The following is an 18,229-nucleotide window of genomic DNA, read 5'->3' as shown; positions in this document are numbered from 1 at the left end:
GACAATGTCAGAAGGGCTTTGCCCACCTCTTTGGTGTTGATATAAGTTACAGTGTCTCAGATGTTTGTGTTCTTCTCTTGTGACTGAGACGTGAATCCTTGGGTGGTCTGGGCATGGTGTTCAGAGATCAAGCTGCATCTTGATTTCAGATGAGGTGTGGGCAGAGATGGGGACAAAGTTAAATCTGTTTGGGTGAATTTAGCTGTGCACTTCCAAACATTGGTGGTTTTAAGTATAACCTTAACTTTGAATTTCCAGGCTTTCTAAAAATTGGGGTTATTTATTATTTATTTTTAGCTGCCATGCTCTTTTAAGACATTCTCCCCAGCAGTCACCAACTTTCAGTCTTAACACATTATTTTGACTTAAAATTAATATACAAGCTCCTTGTCAGACTATGTAATGGATTTTCAGCCAAAGATACACATAGACTCCCTGACACAAGGTGTACCAGGTACATATCTACCGTTGAAATAATTTCTGAGGACACACAGATTACAGAAAGCCCTTCCCTGCTGTCCTGCGTTCCCTCTAAGCTGTGCAGCCACATGGCCACCCAAGAGCCAATCAAATGCCTGGCACTTGATTCGCAGCTCCGCGCATATCCCGCGACATGTGTTCAGGTGCTTCTCCCCATGGGTGGCAGGTGAACAAGCTGTTGGGGGAGGCTAGCCCCCAACTCCTCCCCCTCTGCCCGAGGCCCCTCCCCTCCCCTTCCCCACCGGAGTCCGGAGCGCACACACACCCCACAGCCCCACCGTGCGCCCTCAGCCCCAGAGCACTGGGTGGGCGGCGTGGTCCTAGCACCAGGCAGGCGGATGGATGGGCAGCACGACGTGGCCCCAGCCCCAGCACCACCAGCCCTGGGCCTTGTGCGCACCAGCCCCAGCCTGCCTGCCCCAGCCTCTTGGTCACAGAAGAGCAGGAAGGGAACTGGAAGCAGGCAGGTCAGGGTGTGGGGGCAGACTGTGGGCAGGGCCATGCAAGACTGTTTGGGGAGGCACAGCCTTCCCCTGCCTATGCTACCTGCTGCCCATGGTCCTCCCCCCGCTGCTCTGCAGCTGCATTGCTCCTGCCCTCTGCCTTGGAGCCCCTGGCCAGCTGCTCCTGGGACCCTCCTGCTTGCTATGCAAAGCAGGGGGAGGGGGGAAGTTGATGTCAGGGTGTCCCCCTCCCCCCGCCCATGTACCCCATCTCTGCAGAGCAGGGGAGGGAGGACAGGGCTCAGGAGCAAGATGGAGCTGCTGGTGGCTGCTGCTGTCTGAATGAGCCTACTGGTGAATGCTGCTGTGCTTAAAGAGACAGTGCAAGGTCTCTCATAGACTTCCCCAGCAGCCAGCACACACACACACTCTGTGTCTGTCTCTCTCACACAAACATATATACAAACACTGTCCCTGTGTGTGTGTGTGTCTCTCTCTCTCTCTCTCTGTCTCTCTCTCTCACACACACACACACACACACACACACACACACACACACACACACACACACACACACACTGTCTCTGTCTCACACACACATACACAAACACACCCTCTGTCTCTGACACACACACACATACACACACACCCTGTCTCTGGCACACACACACTGTCTCTGTCTCTGACACACACATACACACACACACACACTGTCTCTGACACACACACACACTCTGTCTCTTTCACACTCACCTCCCAATACATACCTGTGTTATTATTGTTCTTGTTACTTCTTGTTACTTCTTGCAATGCACATATAGCCGCTGTAATTTTATTCTTTCAAAGTGCTGTTATTTTAGTTTTTTGACTGGTCTATGCCTTTCATAATTTTATTTCTCACTTATGCTTAAATTTAATTCTTTGTGTAGTGAGTTCTAAAAAGCCTAACCTGTCCTGGCTGAAGTAATTATCCCTATGGTAACTTTTAAAAAATACAGTATACATTATATCTAGGTTTTTTGTTTCTACTGGTGGCACACATCCGCACATTATCTCGATATTGGTGCACATAACAAAATTCATTCTGCACATGGATGGAAATAATTAGAGGGACATTGCTGCTGTCCCCTAAAACAGTGGCTCTCAACCTTTCCAGACTACTGTACCCCTTTCAGGAGTCTGATTTGTCTTGCATACCCCAAATTTCACCTCATTTAAAAACTACTTGCTTACAAAATCAGATATAATAATACAAAAGTATCTCAGCACACTATTACTGGAAAATTGCTGACTTTCTCATTTTTACGGTATAATTATTATTATTTATAATTATAAAATAAACCGACTGGAATATAAATATTGTACTTACATTTCCGTGTATAGTATAGACAGCAGTATAAACAACTCATTGTCTGTATGAAATTTTAGTTTGTACTAGCTTCGCTAGTGCTTTTTATGTAGCCTGTTGTCAAACTAGGCAAATATCTAGATGAGTCGATGTACCCCATGGAAGACCTCTGAGTACCCCCAGGGGTATGCATACCTCTGATTGAGAACCACTTCCCTAAAAGGTACAGTGAAGAATACAGTATGTTTACTCCTAAGCATCTACCACAATATACCTGCACATATATGCACAATGTGTACACTGTGCCCTGAGGCTCAGGTCTTTTTCTATCCCCTGGGGCCTACAGATTCCAGAGGAGGCAGCAAGAGAAAGGAGGGATATATTATATGGGTGGTATTTTGCCCTGTGAGCTCTGTCTGATTTCCCAGCACAGCAAGAAAGAGGAGCAGAGCAAGAAAGAACAGGGTCTGTTTCATACAATAGTTTCTCATTTTATCATTTCAGAGAAAAGGTGAGATGATTAAATACAATGGAAGTGGTGGAAGTTCCATCGCTTGAGAATAAACTTTGGGCTGTAGATTGCTTCTCGGCTCTCTGTGAGCTGAAGGGTGAAAACATTATTCTGTAGCATACAGAACAGACCTGCATCATCACAAATGAGGAAGTTGTATGGACATGGTGTTAGTTAGCAGGTCTTTTCCATCATTAACTTCTCTGCCTACATTTTCACAAGTGATTAGTAACTTTGGGTCCCACTTGAGACACCTTGAAGGGGCTTGATTTTCAGAAAGTATTGAGAACCCATTCACTGAAAATCAGTCCTCTTAAAGATGTCTCAAGTTAGGCACCCAAAATCACTAGTCACTTGTGAAAATTTAAGCCGATTTCAGACCCCAGAGCAGCCCACGGGCCGCAGGACAACCTGCGGCCCGTGGGCTGCACACAGCCCTTCAGGGTAATCCGCTGGCGGGCTGCCAGACAGTTTGTTTACATTTGCATGACTGCCTGCAGCTCCCAGTGGTCGCGGTTTGCCATTCCCAGCCAATGTTCGTTGTGGGCAGCCATGCAAATGTAAACAAACTGTCTGGCGGCCCACCAGCAGATTACCCTGATGGGCCACAGGTTGCCCACCACTGCCCCAGAGAATAGAGGTCAGAGTCCTGATTGTGTTACAGCCTTTAAAACACATCTGATTCATAGATGTTCAAATTTACCACAGTACTGTTGTCGAGTATAGAGAGAAAAACTAACCCTCCCTGTAGAAGATCCCCAAAGAAAAACACAAGGAAACACAGAGTCATAAAGAAATAGTATCAAACCAGCAGTTTATTTTCTAATAAACACCCACATCCTGGCTCCTGTCCAACCTCCTCTATAGCGGCATTGGGCTAATTAACACAAAATCTAGGAATCCCTGGTTACCGGGGAGTGAAGCAGAGGGCAGGCAGGATAACATACAGTTAACAAGCAACTTAATAGGTTTCAGAGACGTCGCTCTTTCTAGATACAGAACCCAGGCTCCAGGCACCGGGAATGAGAACTTGTTACTCGAACTTGCCCCTCCTCTGCTGCCCAAAGTAGCGCTTATAGGCAGCGATGTAGCCATGGCGCATGGCGTAGCGCTCACAGGGGTTGTAGTCCTCGCAGATCTCTCGCTGGCGTTCCTGGGGGGTCTTATTGCGTTCTCTGATCCTGCATATGCAAGGAAGGGGAAGGGGAGGAGAGAGCAAGTTGTCATTTTAAACTTTGCTGTTTGTGGCCAGGTCCTCCTGCCCCACCTTCCCACACATGCCTCTACAGTTCTTTCAGCTCTCCTTGGCTCTGCCAATGCAATAACCCTGCACTGAGCCCTTTCCCAAGTGCCATTCACAGCAGATGGGGCCTGTAGAGGCTTATGTTGGCGGAGGAGTGGGTCTCACTTCCCCAGTAGCTCAAACCTGCTGCCATAAGCTCTTCAGATCTTTCATGTTGCCAGGGATAGGGAAGGGAGCTGGAACATCCCATGAAGGGACCATCTAGCCCTCTCATAGGGGGTCATGTGAACTCATCGCCTTCTTTAGAAGAGTACGTTCACAGGGCTAACCTAATTACAGTGAACTTTCTTTCTCTTATTCATTTGACATAGCCACATGGAAATCTCATAAAAAGGGCACCTTCCTCCTGTCCGATACAGGGGCAGATACACCTAGAGTCAGGGAGGCCATTCCCTTTCTGGTGCCAACACAAACTATTAGAGAAGAGTTTTGTCTTGGGAAAATGCTGTACGTACAACCTGGACCTGATTCTGATCTCTGTTCATCTCTGTGTTCCAGAGTAGCTACACTGAAATCAGTGGAGTTATTCTAGGTTGACAGCAGTGTAAGAGATCAGCAGTGTAAGAGATCGGAGCTGCCTTTGAGTCTCTCTTACACAGAACTGTGCATTTCAGCTCTGGGTTCCTCTCTTCTTCTCTTTCAGGCCTCATCCCCAATCCCTGTTTCTGTCTATTTTAGGGATTCGTATGGCCCCCAGCACAGCACTGTAGTATCTGAGCACCTCCTAATCTGTAAAGTGTTTATCCTCTCCACACTCCTGAGAGGTAGGGCAGTTCTGTTATGGGAAACTGAAGCACACAGAGACTAATTGACTTGACCCAAAGGAAGTCTGTGGTAGAGCAGGGAACTAACTCGGGTCTCCGCAAGGCCTAGACTGGTGTCTAACTGTTGGACCATCCTTCCTCTCAGGATTTACACCAGCGATTTCCCCACCCTCCTCTAGCGCTTTCTTCAGACTGATTAGTTAATGCCCTATGGGCACTGAGAAGAGTTCTCATACTCAATAACACTCCAAGTTAATCTCCCTCTATCTTCAATCGGTTTTGGGTTCCCCAGTGGGACCCCCAGGCTGAGAGGGAAATTCTGTCTCCAAGCTAATAGCACTGGCCTTCCTCAATGGGAACAACTTAAACTTGCTTAGGAGAGATCTTCATCTCCCCAAGCCCCCTCTATCCATGTCCTAAGACCCTATGAAAACATACCTCTCCTGCACCATGAGGTTTCGTCTCGGCTGAGCTCTCATGAAGTCGTTGGCATTTCGTCTGTTAATGAAGGGATCTGATGAGGTGAGAGAATATTTATTTTTAATCAATGTATAGTTGAAGTGAAGATCATCAGCTACTTAAAACAAATCCTGCTCCGACAACATCCCATTCTCACCTGTCCTCCCATTCACAATGGATTCCTGGACCCCATCAACCTTCTATTTTCATTAGCCTCTGGTACTCCAAAGTCCTGTAAACTACCAGCCTCTCATTGTCATGGGCACCCCATGTTCCTCTAGCCTGCCATTCTCACCAGCCTCCTATTCTTCATGACTTTATGTTCTCTACCAACCTGCTACTCTTATTCCATAAATTAATGATGGAAAGAGTCCACTGGATCACCCTGTTCATCCAGCCTCAGCTGCTTGTTTCTTAGAGTGCATTCTCCAGATCAATTTTAAATACCCAATCATTGGGTCTTCCCTCATTTCTCTAGGGAGATTATTCCACACTCTAATAGATCACATAACTTGATCTCTTTCCTTAAAATTCAGCCTAAATTGTCTATTGTCTAGTATCATCTCTTTGAACCACACTAAACAGGTTCTTCTCATCTCCCTTTATGGGGTTTACATTTGTCAAATACTTATCCATGATTATCCTGTTTCCCTTGGCTGTCATTTGGCCAAGGTACCCAGATCTAGTTCTGTTAGGGAACTCACCCCCCACTGCCTTCCCCTTGTCACTACAAGGAGCAGCTAAGATTGGCAGGCATGAGAGCATGGAGCTATTACTCATCTGAAAAAAGGAGTAAGCAGCATGTTGATTCAATTTGAAGAGGATGATAAATTTGGGGAAGGAGCAATAATAGAGAGCAACCTAAGCAAGTTTAGAATATAGATGGGTTGATGCCTCTATAGATACAGCCCAAAGTCATAGTGGCGCTCTCTTTTTTTTGCTGCCACTTCATATTACAGGATTATGCCCAGTTTTTGGATCACTATGAACCTAAGATCTCCTTTGTAATTTACTGCTTTCCACGCGTCCCCCTGCCACTGAAGATCTATAATTTGAATTATTTTTCCCCAAATGTACTAACTTGCATTTGTCCAAGTTAAATCCCTTACCAAAATAAAAAATAAAAATTCTACCCATCTATATTCTAAACTTGCTTAGGTTGCTCTCTATTATTGCTCCTTCCTCAAATTTATCATCCTCTTCAAATTGAATCAACATGCTGCTTACTCCTTTTTCCAGATGAGTAATAGCTCCATGCTCTCATGCCTGCCAATCTTAGCTGCTCCTTGAAGTGACAAGGGGAGGCAGTGAGGGGTGAGTTCCCTTACAGCATCTAATTAATGGTTTAATATCAGATGTGGCACTGATCTCTGCTGCACCTCTTAGGCAGCTCTTCCCAAACTCAGTACATTGCTATTTAGCAATAGCATTTTTTAAGACCCTTTTCAGGGAATATGTCAGTGGTCAAAGCTAATTCCAGTTAGTTTTCAGGTAAGATTTTGTAAGACATTATGTCATATGCTTTCCTGGATTCAACATGTATTTTATCTTTTTTGTTCCCCCTTCCACTCATCTGGAAATTCTGTCACCAAAGAAATCCAATTTGTCTGGAGTGGTTTATTTTCCCCTTTCTAATTTCCACCAGTCCCCCACTCTCATGCCTGCCAGGCTCAGCTGAACTCCTAGCAGAGTGGTGAAGACAGTGGAGTATGGGAGTCCCTTAGTTCCCCTCTAATTTAAACAAAGTAGTAAAATTGTCTCTTACTGACAAACTCATGGGATTCCATACTCTCGTGGGACTCTGGAGAAAGAAGAGAAAAACATTCAGTGAGGCACTGTAGTTATGGAACACAGAATTTTTCACTCACCATTAATAAACCGAAGGGAAGAGAGACTGAGAAGTCTCATTCACTGATTAAAAGGAAAAGCAAGGAAAGGAATAAGGCAACCTAGTGGTCAGAACAGAGGACTGAACCACTGGGTTCTATCCATGGCTGTGCCACTGATTTACTATGTTATCCTTGGGAGCATCACTGACCTTCTGTTCCTTTATGTATCCCTCTATATAACAGGTATGACACCTATTTACTTCACAGTGGGGGCAGGCTGCTTAATTAATGAATTCATATTTGTAAAGCCCTTTGAGATCTTTAGATGGAAAATGCTATAGAAATACAAATCACCACTAAATATGCATATTTCAGTGCAAGGTCAGATCGGTCCATTAATATGCAAGTGTATGCATTCTAGAGAAAATGGGAGAGACATTCAAAAGGAGAAAGGGAAGGTGGGTGGAAAAATCTCGCTCGCCATTAACAAAGGAAAGGCAAGCAGCTGAGGATGCAACAGAATGGCAAACCAGGGACAGTTCAGAGAGTCACCTTCTTATAGGAAATAGGGCCTGGGATCTATATAAGGAATTTCCCTTACCAGACCCTGCATCACTTTGATATGTAAACAGCACCTGGGATCTCCCCTCCAGTGCATCCACAAGTTGTGTTGACTAAGGAAGGACTAATTTAGGTTTCTTCCATCTCCTCTTTCTATGATCCACACAGATTGGGATTGTCGAGGATGTGGGGATAGTTTGCAGTGGTGACAGAATGGTCTGTGGTAAAGAGGAAGGGTCTGAAGTGCAGGCGGCTCTAGACTGGAGGCAAAAGTATCTAGGTGATTGAGCTCTGGAGTAGAGGCAGAGTGGTCTGACACAGTGGTAAAGGGAGTGGATGGGCAAGGGGACAGCAACAGATAAGGGGAGATAAACATCAAAGCAAAACATCTGAACAGACCAAGAGGTGTCTGTGACTGGCTGCCACTCCAAACAAGCTCCAATAAAAGAGGTCACCTACCATAGCAGAAAGCTGCCACCATCAAAACAGCCAGGAGCGTGAGGAGGATGAGGGTCCGCATTGTGTGGGAGTCACTCTCTCTTGCACTCTCTCGCTCTCTGTCTTACTCTCTTTCCACTGAGGGCAGCGGGAAATTCTGGACAGGCTGCAAAGTTAGCAGTGGAGTGTTTATTATGAAAGCAGCAGCTGGGAGGGGAGGAATCAGATGAAGGAGCCTGGGGAAGGTAGGGCCTGGCTGGCACTCACCTTCTATGGGACTGTTACAAAACACCCTCTATAAACAGGTCTAATCAGGCTTTGGTGGTGGGGTAGGCACACTCCCTTCCCTGCCCTTGCTGCAGGGGGAGGGTGCCAGAGTTCAAAAGGAGGTGAGCTGTTAACACTGCATGTCCAGAAATGTTGAACTATATGAGAGTAGTTCCAGACACCGAGGAGGACCACACACTTGCTTCCCTAATTCCTCCTCTGATCTCCCCTCCTTGCCGTCACCACCCTTGGTCCAGACACACAGAGCCCGCACTGTCTGTCAGCTCCACGGCTGGAAGGATTGGGAACAACCCCCTGCTTCCTGGAGAGATGGGGAAATTTGATCTCAAATGTTCCATCCTTGGTTTCCCCTCAGACTGGTCCCTAATGTACCCCAGTACTGCTCTGGTTGAACTCCATCTACCAGGGGAAAGATAGAAGTTCAATCCTGTTGTTTTCCCACACACACACCCTACTGTGCCCTTCATGGTACTCAAACCCTGATGGGATCCCCATCCTCTGCTGGGATTATTGTTAGTTCACATGTATATTGCAGTAGCCCCTAGAAACCTATCTCTACATTTATTCTCTGGGGTCCCACACAAACACTGCTCCCTAAGTAGAATGGGGCCACCTCTTCTTTGGGTGAAGGATGGATCCTTCGCTCTGAGCTGCTGACTCTTGGAACATGATTTGGTGCTAACACTCTTCCCTGCCATACAGGGGACCCAAGTTCAAACCAAATCTATTGCTCTGCAGGCTAGCAGGAGCCAGAAGTACTTCACAGTCTGCTCCAGTGGTTCAGCAAACGTACTCTGACTTGCTATGTGGGAAACTCTTTTCCAGTTTCCAGCACCAGGCTAGCTGGCCCTGAGGGGGAATGTGCGCTGCCGTCTGTAGCCTCATGGCTGCCAACTCAAAGAGAAGAGAGATGGGATCAGTGGTTTCACTTAAACCACATGTGAAGCCACGGCCAGAGCAGCGTGTGTGAGGACAGGGTGCACTGGGCAATGGCTGCAGCTGAGCTGGGCAGTGGTAAGAGGCCACTGCAGCCAAATGGAGCTCACTGAGGAGCTCTGACGTAGCTCCCCTTGCACCAGGCCAGCCTGTGGGATTGCGTGCAGTTTTCCAGGAGTCTGGAGCTGTCACACAGCCTAGGCAGTGGGCACAAATCCAGCTCAGTTCATTCCCTGAGGCCAGTGAGACAGTTGCTCAGTTGTCGCTGTTACTCCTTGCCATTGGGGTTACATGTGTCCAGTCCTCTCCTGGAGGATTCACACTCTGCATGTGCCTGCATGGAACAGGAACCCTATAATGCACCAGAATTTTGCCAGGAACCAAATGATTCCCTACTGGGCTGAGCCTTGGACCTGTGAAAGGACCAGATTACTCTGGGCTTTGCCAATCACCCTACCAATGCCAAGAAACAGTTAACTCCAAACTCACAGCTCTTGTCCAGATCCTCTGATCCTCAGCGGGAGAAAAAGACCTGAAATCAGTAGAGCCTGTAACCAGGGGCCCCCAGTGAGAATAAGGTGCTTTTCTTCCTCCTTTTGCCCAACACAGGAGAGGATGACCACACATCGCGCCTTCCCCCTTTCTACCACCAGCCCCATTCCAGCTCACACCCATGCACCGATTACTCATATACAGTGTTCAGCCTGGGATGATGAGGAGCCCCCAGTTACTCTGTGGTAAAGAGCAGAAATGGGGTCTGATATGCCCTGCTCCCTTTCCCCTCTGATCCCTTTTCCCCAGCTCCCTTTCCTCTCCCTGCACCCCAGCACCTCCTGGATTTGAGAGCAGCGGTCGCCCCTTTTTAAGGGAGCCTCTGGGCCTGGGTAAGGATTTGTTGCATTCCATGCAGTTCAGGGGTTTTTACAGAGTGTGGGCTTAAATCATGGCCAATCCAGCAGCCTGTGGGAAGGCTGAAGTGAAAGGGATAAGGAGTGAGCCTGGAGAGACAGTGACTGGCACACAGCGAGGGAGATGCTGGAAGGACATGCAGAGAGAGGTGCTGGTGATGAGGTCGCACAGTGATAAATGCCATAACCAACCCCACCCCATGTACCTGTCCTGTCCTTCAGTGCTGAGTTCTCAGGGTCACTGCCCCAGCCTCTGCTTTCTTCCCGAGTCACTCAGTGCTCCCAGAATGCCTGTGGCATCACACACATCGCCACCACAGAAGTGAGGGCATGTCATAAACGGGCGTTAGCCCAAACACTTCGCTTTTATCCACAAACAGACCTTATTGGAAGTCAAATTAACCACTCTTCTGCGCTGTCCCAGGGTGAGCGCCTCCGTTGTTGCTTTGGGAACTGCATTCACTTGGCTCCTTACACACACACACATCCCTCCCCGGGGGCTACACCCTCCTACCTCACCAGGTGAAGCCACAAATGCGCACACCCCATGGTGGAACACACCCAGCCCAACATCCGACTCCCAGCCCTTGCTATCTAACAGCATTCTCTGGTGTGCAGTAGTCACAGAACAGGAGCTAATATTAACTGCCTGCAAACTTTGTGGAAATTTCTGCAGTCCCTTGGTAAGGGGTAGCGCTGCAACGGCAGCCCTGGGGCCCTTGTCATGGTGGATGAGATAATAATACATTCCATAGCATCTCTCTAACATTTTCCTGCTGCAAAGCACTGCACAGACATTAATAACTAACTAACTACAGGGAGGTCTCTGCATACTCACTCTGGACTTGCTTCCTCTTCACTCTGCAGCTCTTGTCTAAGGGGGAGTTCTCCCAGCGTCCTGTAGCATTAACTGGAGAAGAGGGGGCCTTTTTATTTATTATCAGTGATCAGTGACTCCTCCTCTTCTGTCTCCCCCGCTGGATCCACCCTCCACCCCCAGGCTCCCACCTTCTCTGCCAAAAACACCTTCTGCCCTCACTCAGGAAACCAGAAACCTCAGGAAATTGAGCCAGGAGAGGGGGGAGCCAGAGCGGATGCCAGTGGCTAATGGGGTCGAGGCCGCGTCTAGAGCAAGCTATCTGGGTCCAAGCCATTAACCAGCAGTGTGGGCAGAGGCTCCCTAAATGGAGGTCTAGTCTCTTTCCTTGATGACTGAATTTACCTCCTCCTCACTAACTCTTCCAATAATCATGCACTGAGTCAGAACCACTCTCGGCAGAGCTGGTCAGCAGGAACACCTGCAATACACTGTGGGATAAGGTCAGAGGCTGCCCCCTCCCTCATCCCGTCCCCTCACACCTCCCTCACTGTTGGTTGGAGTCCCTTCTTAGTGGCACAGTAAAGTAGGAGAGAAAAGCTCAGGTGATGTGAGCTCTCTGCCTTGGAGGGGCCTCCAACAATGATTTTCTTTTTCCTCCATTAACAAATAGATGCCTCAGATGAAGTGAGAAGTACCACACTGACAGAGTGAGCTCAGAGAAGTTGGAACGGGGTGGGAGCTTGTCAGGGTGGCAGCTTCTAAATGAGCTGTTAGTGGGATTAAAGTAAAGAAAATCTATTACACGCACTAAGCAAACAACTAAAAACCTTAGCTTCCCATTTACAAAGAAAGATCAAACTTAGTCCAATTTAGTCACAGAATAAAAACTGCAGGGTAACTATTGACTTAGAGGACCAGCAATAGATTAATTTATATGGGGGCGCCCCAGTTTATTGTAGAACCTATGACTACTTGCTGGCTAGCCAAGTGGCATGACCCACTGCTCAGTGTGTGTTCCATGTCTCCCCTGCCCAGTACACAGAGGAGGTGAGACAGTTACAGCCCCTGTTACAAAGACTGGCTCGTTAGCTCAAGATGTAGTGAGTGACTCGTGCTTTTAGCTTGGGAGGCCTCCGGTGTGTTGGCCAAGATAACAGCTGTCGCACATGTTCCTGGTGCAAGCACCTTCATGGCCCTCACAGCCCAGGCACAGCATCTTGAGGCCAGAATTTCCGAGCTGGAGAATGAGGGGATGATGCAGTTATTCACAGAGCCAGCTTGGGGCTAGAGCAAGGACCCAGGATCTGGCCCACTTATTCTTCTAGGGCTGTTCCTTGCCTAATAGAGCTGAATGATGTGCTCCCCTCCCCCCACCCCAGTGCACTGTGACTGGCCCCATTCCACAGGCCAGCGCAGAAGGAAGGAGGGCATGGCCTCACCTGCTCCCTGGGGTAGGGATCGAGGGGCAGAGCCTCACCTTCTCCAATGCCGTTTATCAGATAGCAATTTTCTGTGTTATTCTGAGGCTTTAGAACAGGGCACAGTTCATAGACTCCACTTTTTGTGCTAGTGGATGGTGGAGGACTTCCTCCTGTCCATAGACAAGAGAAGCACATCCATAGTCATCCTGCTGGGTGCCTCTTTGGGGCATAGATCGCGAAACACACCTGTTCCAACTCCAAGAGGCTGCGAAGGTGAAATGAAACATCCTGAGATGGCTCAACTTTTCCTCTTTGACCAAACCTAATGGATGGTTATGGGCAACTGTTCCTCCAGGTGCAGAGTCTCCTGCCATGTTCGGTCCACTCCCCATGTCAGTCAACATCAAAAGGAAACAAGAGGGACAGCTAGTGGGATGACCGAACTACCCGGACAGCTCCCAGCTCAGCATCTCCTCTACATGAAACATAAACAGCACCATCTCCCTTGAAGTCAAACTGAAAACAGCACCTGGGTGAAGACCAACTGGCTAAAGCTGAAACCAGGGTAAGACCAAGTGATGCTGGTAGGATGAGGAAAGTGCTCTGAGGAAGTGCCTTCAGTTCATTAAGTTGTTCTGCAGCCATGGGATTCGTTTGGACTACTCCCTGCTGTTGGATGCCCAAATAGCATGTGGTTGGTACCAAACACAGCAGTCCTCTTGTTTAGTAACACAGGTCATCAGGAACACATTAGCCCATTGTTTCATTCCTGCACCATCTCTCCATTGAATACAGAGGCCAGTTTATGCTTTTTATCCTAATATTAAAAGCTCTCCATGAGATTGACCCTAGCTACATGATAGATCAACTCTCTGTCTATGACCATGACTTCTCACAACAGCTTCGTTAAATTGAAACAATAAAGCTGTTACCAATGGGGGGCGGGGGGGGGGGGAGAGGGTCGTGAGCAGAGGAGACAGACCTTTCACAAGAGCTGGACCTAGGTTGGGGAGCTCACTCCATAAACTGATATGAATGCCCATGGGCCTCACCATATTCAGAACTAAGTGCAAACTTCATCTCTGTACTTGGCTTTCCCTCAATGAGCTCTTCACCACACACACCCAGGCAAACTGATCAAGCTATTTCTCCTTCAGCCTGGGAAGGAAGGAAGGAAGAGAAGATTGCTAATGTTATTTTTGTTTTACTAATTGGCTGGAGCTCACACACTATGGCATAGGCATCCCTATGAGTAACTAGACTGAACTTGTACATCAAGCAACACATAAAAATTAGGTTAAAAAAAACAAAATCAAGACTCTCACTGTAAAAACACAGGATGCTGCTGAGCTGAGCTCCTGTGGGATGGCAAAACAGAATTCCTCCCTCCTCTGCACTTTCCTTCCCACCTCCTGCCCCTCAAGTTGCGCAATGTCATGATCTGACTCATTCTCTGGAGCCAGATGAGTTTAATCCAGCCTAGTTTCCTGTCCAGACTTGCAGAGAGATAAGAAAGTGACTGTGACCTCACTCTGTTCAAAGCCAGCATCTTTCATTCATCTGCTGGATAAAGAGAATCATATTGGTTGTTTTGGACCAAAGACCCTAGATAGGTTTTTAGATCCAAAATCTGCAGTTGTTTTGAGATGCAAAATTGGATTGAATCTATTATTATAAGAAACACCCTATTTTGTCCATCTGGAATGGAAATACCAGTGCCTATACATGCTTTTTACCCTCAAGGTCTGAGGTGCAGGACCGACTCAGGTCTATGCTACCTCTGAAAAGCCCTCACCCTAGATTTCCTCTTTCATAAGGAAATGAAATTTGCTGTATCAGATCATACCAAGTCTGTTTTTTGTCTGTTTGCAGCCAGTGCCTTCAGGGGAAGCTGTGGGCAAAGAGGGGAGGCATAATATACCCAGCCTATTGTGCAATGCTCTGGGGGGAGTAGGAAAAAAAATCCCTATGCCCTGAAGCATGAGATTGGATTACTCTTATCTTCATATGCATAACTAGACATGGTATTAATGCCCATAACATTAAGTTCCAGCAAAAGTATTTGACCTGATGACCTCCAATGATAGTGAATTCCACAGGCTAACTACATGCTCTTTGAAGAAGTATTTTCATTATTATTATTATTATTATTTGTAGTAAATTTACCAGCTGTTAATTTTTATCAAGAGATTCCTTGTTCTCGTAAAATGGGAGAGGATGAAAAAAGATGAGGGTCTGATCAGTTTTCCCTATACTGCTATGAACTATTTCTCCCTCCTGCCTTGGGACTGGGGCCCAGCGCTAAATATGCCACAGTCCTGATTTTGTTTGAATAGGAAACAGAAAGGCTGCCAATGGTTTAATTTTACTCCAAGCCCCTGGTGTATAATAATCCTCATCCCAAAACTAGCTCACACAGTTCTGCAGAGTTTGTAGTTGCTCATGTAGTGGGAAAATTCTTTAATCTTGGAGACCAAGCTCTGTCCGGCTCTAGCTTGGAGTCCATTGGTAGGACATGGAGAGAAAACCCATGAGAGAATAAGCATGGAGAGTGGAGGAATGGGTGCTGCTCTATGTGCAGAGATTGGTGACACTCTCGGGACTCTCTGGTTTTGGGGTACATGGATGACTGTCTGGTAGGGTTACCATACGTCCGGATTTTCCTGGACATGTCCAGCTTTTTGGTCCTCAAATCCCCGTCCGGGAGGAATTTCCAAAAAGCAGGACATGTCCAGGAAAATAGGGAGGCATGGTAAGGGGACCGCCTCCTCCCCGGGCTCCAACTTTCCCGGCTCCCACCACTCTCCACCGCGGCGGGGGCCAAAGCAACTTCCCCGCAGGGGCCAGGGGGTGGCTGTTTGTTCTCCCCACCTGGGCAGCCGGACCTGGGAGCAGCCACTGTTGCAGCTCCCACTGCCACGGGGGGAAGCAGCCAAGCATGTGGCGCTCGGCGGCTGTGGTTCTGGCGCCCGGGGCGTGAACCCCCTGAGCCCGGGCCTGCTGCGGGGACCCAGCTGGTGCAATCCTGTGGGCGGCCCCGGAGTGGGGGCAGCAGGCCCCAGCCCCCCCGTCCCACTCGGGTCCCGCAAGGGAACGAACGGGGCTGCCAAGACCTCCGCCCCAGGGCCGCCCGCGGGATAGCACCAGCTGGGCAGCCAGCCCAGACACAACTGGCCAGGGGCTGGGCGCAGTGTGTGCGCTGCTAGGTCCCCGCAGCAGGCCCGGGCTCGGAGGGTTCGGGCCCGGGCGCCAGAGCCGCAGCCGCCGAGCGCCACGTGCTTGGCCGCTTCCTCCCCCCGCGGCAGTGGGAGCTGCAGCAGCGGCTGCTCCCGAGTCCCGCTGCCCAGGTGGGGAGAACAGCCGCCGCCTGGCCCCGCGGGCTGCCCCCCTACTCTCCCTCCAGGTACCGCGCCCGAGTCCTGCCTGCGCTTGGGGCCAGGCCGGACTTACTCACCCTGGCCCCGCGCTCCCCCTGCGTCTCCTGGGCCTCCCTCCAGCGCTTGCGGAGGGCGGAGGAATGGGGGGGGGGGTTGTTGGGTTTTTTTTGCTCTGCCGCCGGGTTTTTTTTTTTTTTTTTTGCTCTGCCCCCCCCCCGCGTCCCGATATTTGGCCTGGGTGATCTGGTCACCCTAGGGGGCAGAGTTGGGGCGGGGACTTTGGGGAAGGGATGGAGTTGGGGCGGGGCCGGGGCGGAGTTGGGGCGGGGCCGGGGCCCCGTGTAGTGTCCTCTTTTTGCAGTATTGAAATATGGTAACCCTACTGTCTGGAATCCATAAGGCTGCAATACTTATCTTCTCATTCTCATATATACTTATCAACCACCTAAGGCCGTGTCTACACTGGGAAAGTGTGCTGGGTTAGAAAAATGTGCTAGCTAATTCGCTACTAAACAGGATTAGCACCTAGAGCGCACAAGCACAAATTGAATTTACAAATGTGTTAGCTGGTCATAGTTAACCCAAGGTTAATTAACACATTTTCTAGTACAGTGCATTTTCCCAGTACAGACAAGGCCTTAGAAATCAGTGCATTATATTTATAGCATTTTTCTACTCTTTTTAAAGCACATCTATAGCCCCCAGAGTCTTTTATCTTCTGCTTGTTGCCTGGTGTATTTTCTGTCTCACTTAGATTGTAAACTCCTTGAGGCAGCTGTCATTTGAGGCATTCTGTGTGGTGTTCATTGTTGAACCTGCTCAAGGAATTCAGTAAATAATAAATAAGTCATATTTATTAGATTTTTAAAAGGCACCCATCAGGCAGTCACTGAGTATGTCTGCCGTGGATACAGTCCCTATAGATCCCACTCTTACCCTGCTCATGGGAAAGCATAGACAGTCCAGGCTGCCTAAAACATCAACAGACTCTGTTCGTCCAACAGGAGAACATGTTCCAGAGTCAAGGGCCCTCCAATGAGGTATCTGAGTTGTATACGTAACGATGTCTGAACTCTCTGAATCTTTAGGATGGAGTCTGTGGATCTTTAGGGCTAGAGTCTGTGACTGACACTGTCTGGAAGCCTAGAGGCTCTGGGTTCAAGTTATTGTATAGGTGACACTTGGAATCTCTGAGACCCTTTCAAATCACTGACACTATTCTGAGTTAAGGGACCAAGCCTAGTGAAGGCTTTGTTTTGGTGGCTCCCGGGATGGGAGAAGGCAAACGGACAGGACAGGCCCGGTCCTATGAAATTTCCAGACCCCACAGGACCGACTTCCGTGGTAGGCTTGAGGTCTCACAAGATTTGGCCTGTAATTTGGAGCTATGATAAGACCCATGTGCTCAGAGCCACTTCCTGTTTGTTGGTTTCCAGTAGTCAACCTCCCCCACCCCTCCCTTATCTTGGTCGCTGCGGGCTGTGCTAGTTGCTACTTTGGGGCTGGGAAGGAATTTTTCCCTATGCCACCAAATTGGCCAAGGCTGGTTGGTTTTTTTTCACCTTCTTCATGGTGAAACATAGGGGTTGGATTTTGGGCGACCAGAGGACTGGAATTCTCCCCCTCCCAGAGGTGACAGTTTGGACCTACATGAGAGTCATTTAGTTGCCACAACTTTTGGCTGGTGCCCAGTGCAGGAACTTGCTGATATCGACTCCAGATCCAAAAAGGTAACATAATGGGCAACCCAAGGGCATCTCCTTACCAGGTGGGGGCATCGTGTGTAACCCCCTGGGGGCAAATGCAAAGCTGGGGCTGGGGCAGTACCCCAGAGGGACCACCAGACCAATGCGCTTGATGGCAGTGCTGGCTGGGGGTCAAGGTCCCCTCTCATCTCAACCCCCAAAAGGGTGAGGGATGCTAGTGTGTGAGTGGAGGAGCCCAGAGACTCTCCTAGTGTCATGACTGGATTCCTCTGCAGTGGGAGCCCCTAAGAATTGGCAAAGAATCCACAGGCACCGACTTTTCAAACAGCCTCCGTAAATAGTCTGCACTACTGTTGCACCCACTGGGAGCTGCACCCATACTATAGCGACAATGGGAGATTTTACAAAAGGCTCAGAGAAGACACAGCAAAATTAGAAGAGAGAAGGGAGTAACTCACAAAGACAGAGAAACAGCTAGGAGGTCTACTTCAGCTCCTTCTCACCTAACTGAAAATAAACACCAGTGTTTGCGTTATTACCTTTATCACTCTTCTGTCTCCTCCTTGGCACATTCAACCCTGGGGTATGAAATTGACTTTAAACCACTCCTGACATACATGTCCCAGCCGGCCTTGGG

General features: G+C 48.6%; 1 protein-coding gene across 6 annotated transcripts; it reads right to left on the bottom strand.

Annotated features, from left to right (window-relative positions):
• Nucleotides 1-3,580: 3,580 nt before the first annotated feature.
• MGP (matrix Gla protein) lies at nt 3,581-16,071 on the bottom strand. Of its 6 annotated transcripts, none has more exons than XM_065416793.1 (8): nt 15,964-16,071; nt 13,562-13,667; nt 11,491-11,576; nt 11,107-11,178; nt 8,158-8,302; nt 7,074-7,109; nt 5,288-5,363; nt 3,581-3,963 (listed from the first exon to the last, which is right to left on the bottom strand). In XM_065416793.1, exons 5-8 carry the CDS (start codon nt 8,216-8,218, stop codon nt 3,816-3,818), a joined length of 321 nt encoding a protein of 106 aa, XP_065272865.1. In that variant the 5' UTR covers nt 8,219-8,302; nt 11,107-11,178; nt 11,491-11,576; nt 13,562-13,667; nt 15,964-16,071; the 3' UTR covers nt 3,581-3,815. The 6 variants fall into 6 exon arrangements, with proteins under 6 accessions (XP_065272865.1, XP_065272872.1, XP_065272888.1 ...); XM_065416800.1 differs by having other exon boundaries at nt 11,491-11,566; XM_065416816.1 differs by lacking the exon at nt 15,964-16,071 and adding an exon at nt 13,835-13,855.
• Nucleotides 16,072-18,229: the final 2,158 nt, after the last annotated feature.

Source organism: Emys orbicularis, chromosome 1 (assembly GCF_028017835.1).
Source record: "Emys orbicularis isolate rEmyOrb1 chromosome 1, rEmyOrb1.hap1, whole genome shotgun sequence".
In the NCBI taxonomy this organism is placed as follows: domain Eukaryota; kingdom Metazoa; phylum Chordata; order Testudines; family Emydidae; genus Emys; species Emys orbicularis.
Note: the sequence above shows the minus strand (reverse complement) of the source record. Positions and strands in the feature narration are given on the sequence as shown.

Bases quoted from the DNA above. Each gene is read 5' to 3' on its own strand.
- MGP (XM_065416793.1), bottom strand. From the start codon at position 8,218: ATGCGGACCCTCATCCTCCTCACGCTCCTGGCTGTTTTGATGGTGGCA. The intron at 7,110-8,157 runs GTAGGTGACCTC...TTCTTTCTCCAG, and splicing joins GGTGGCAGCTTTCTGCTATG to AGTCCCACGAGAGTATGGAA. The intron at 3,964-5,287 runs GTATGTTTTCAT...TTGCATATGCAG, and splicing joins AACCTCATGGTGCAGGAGAG to GATCAGAGAACGCAATAAGA.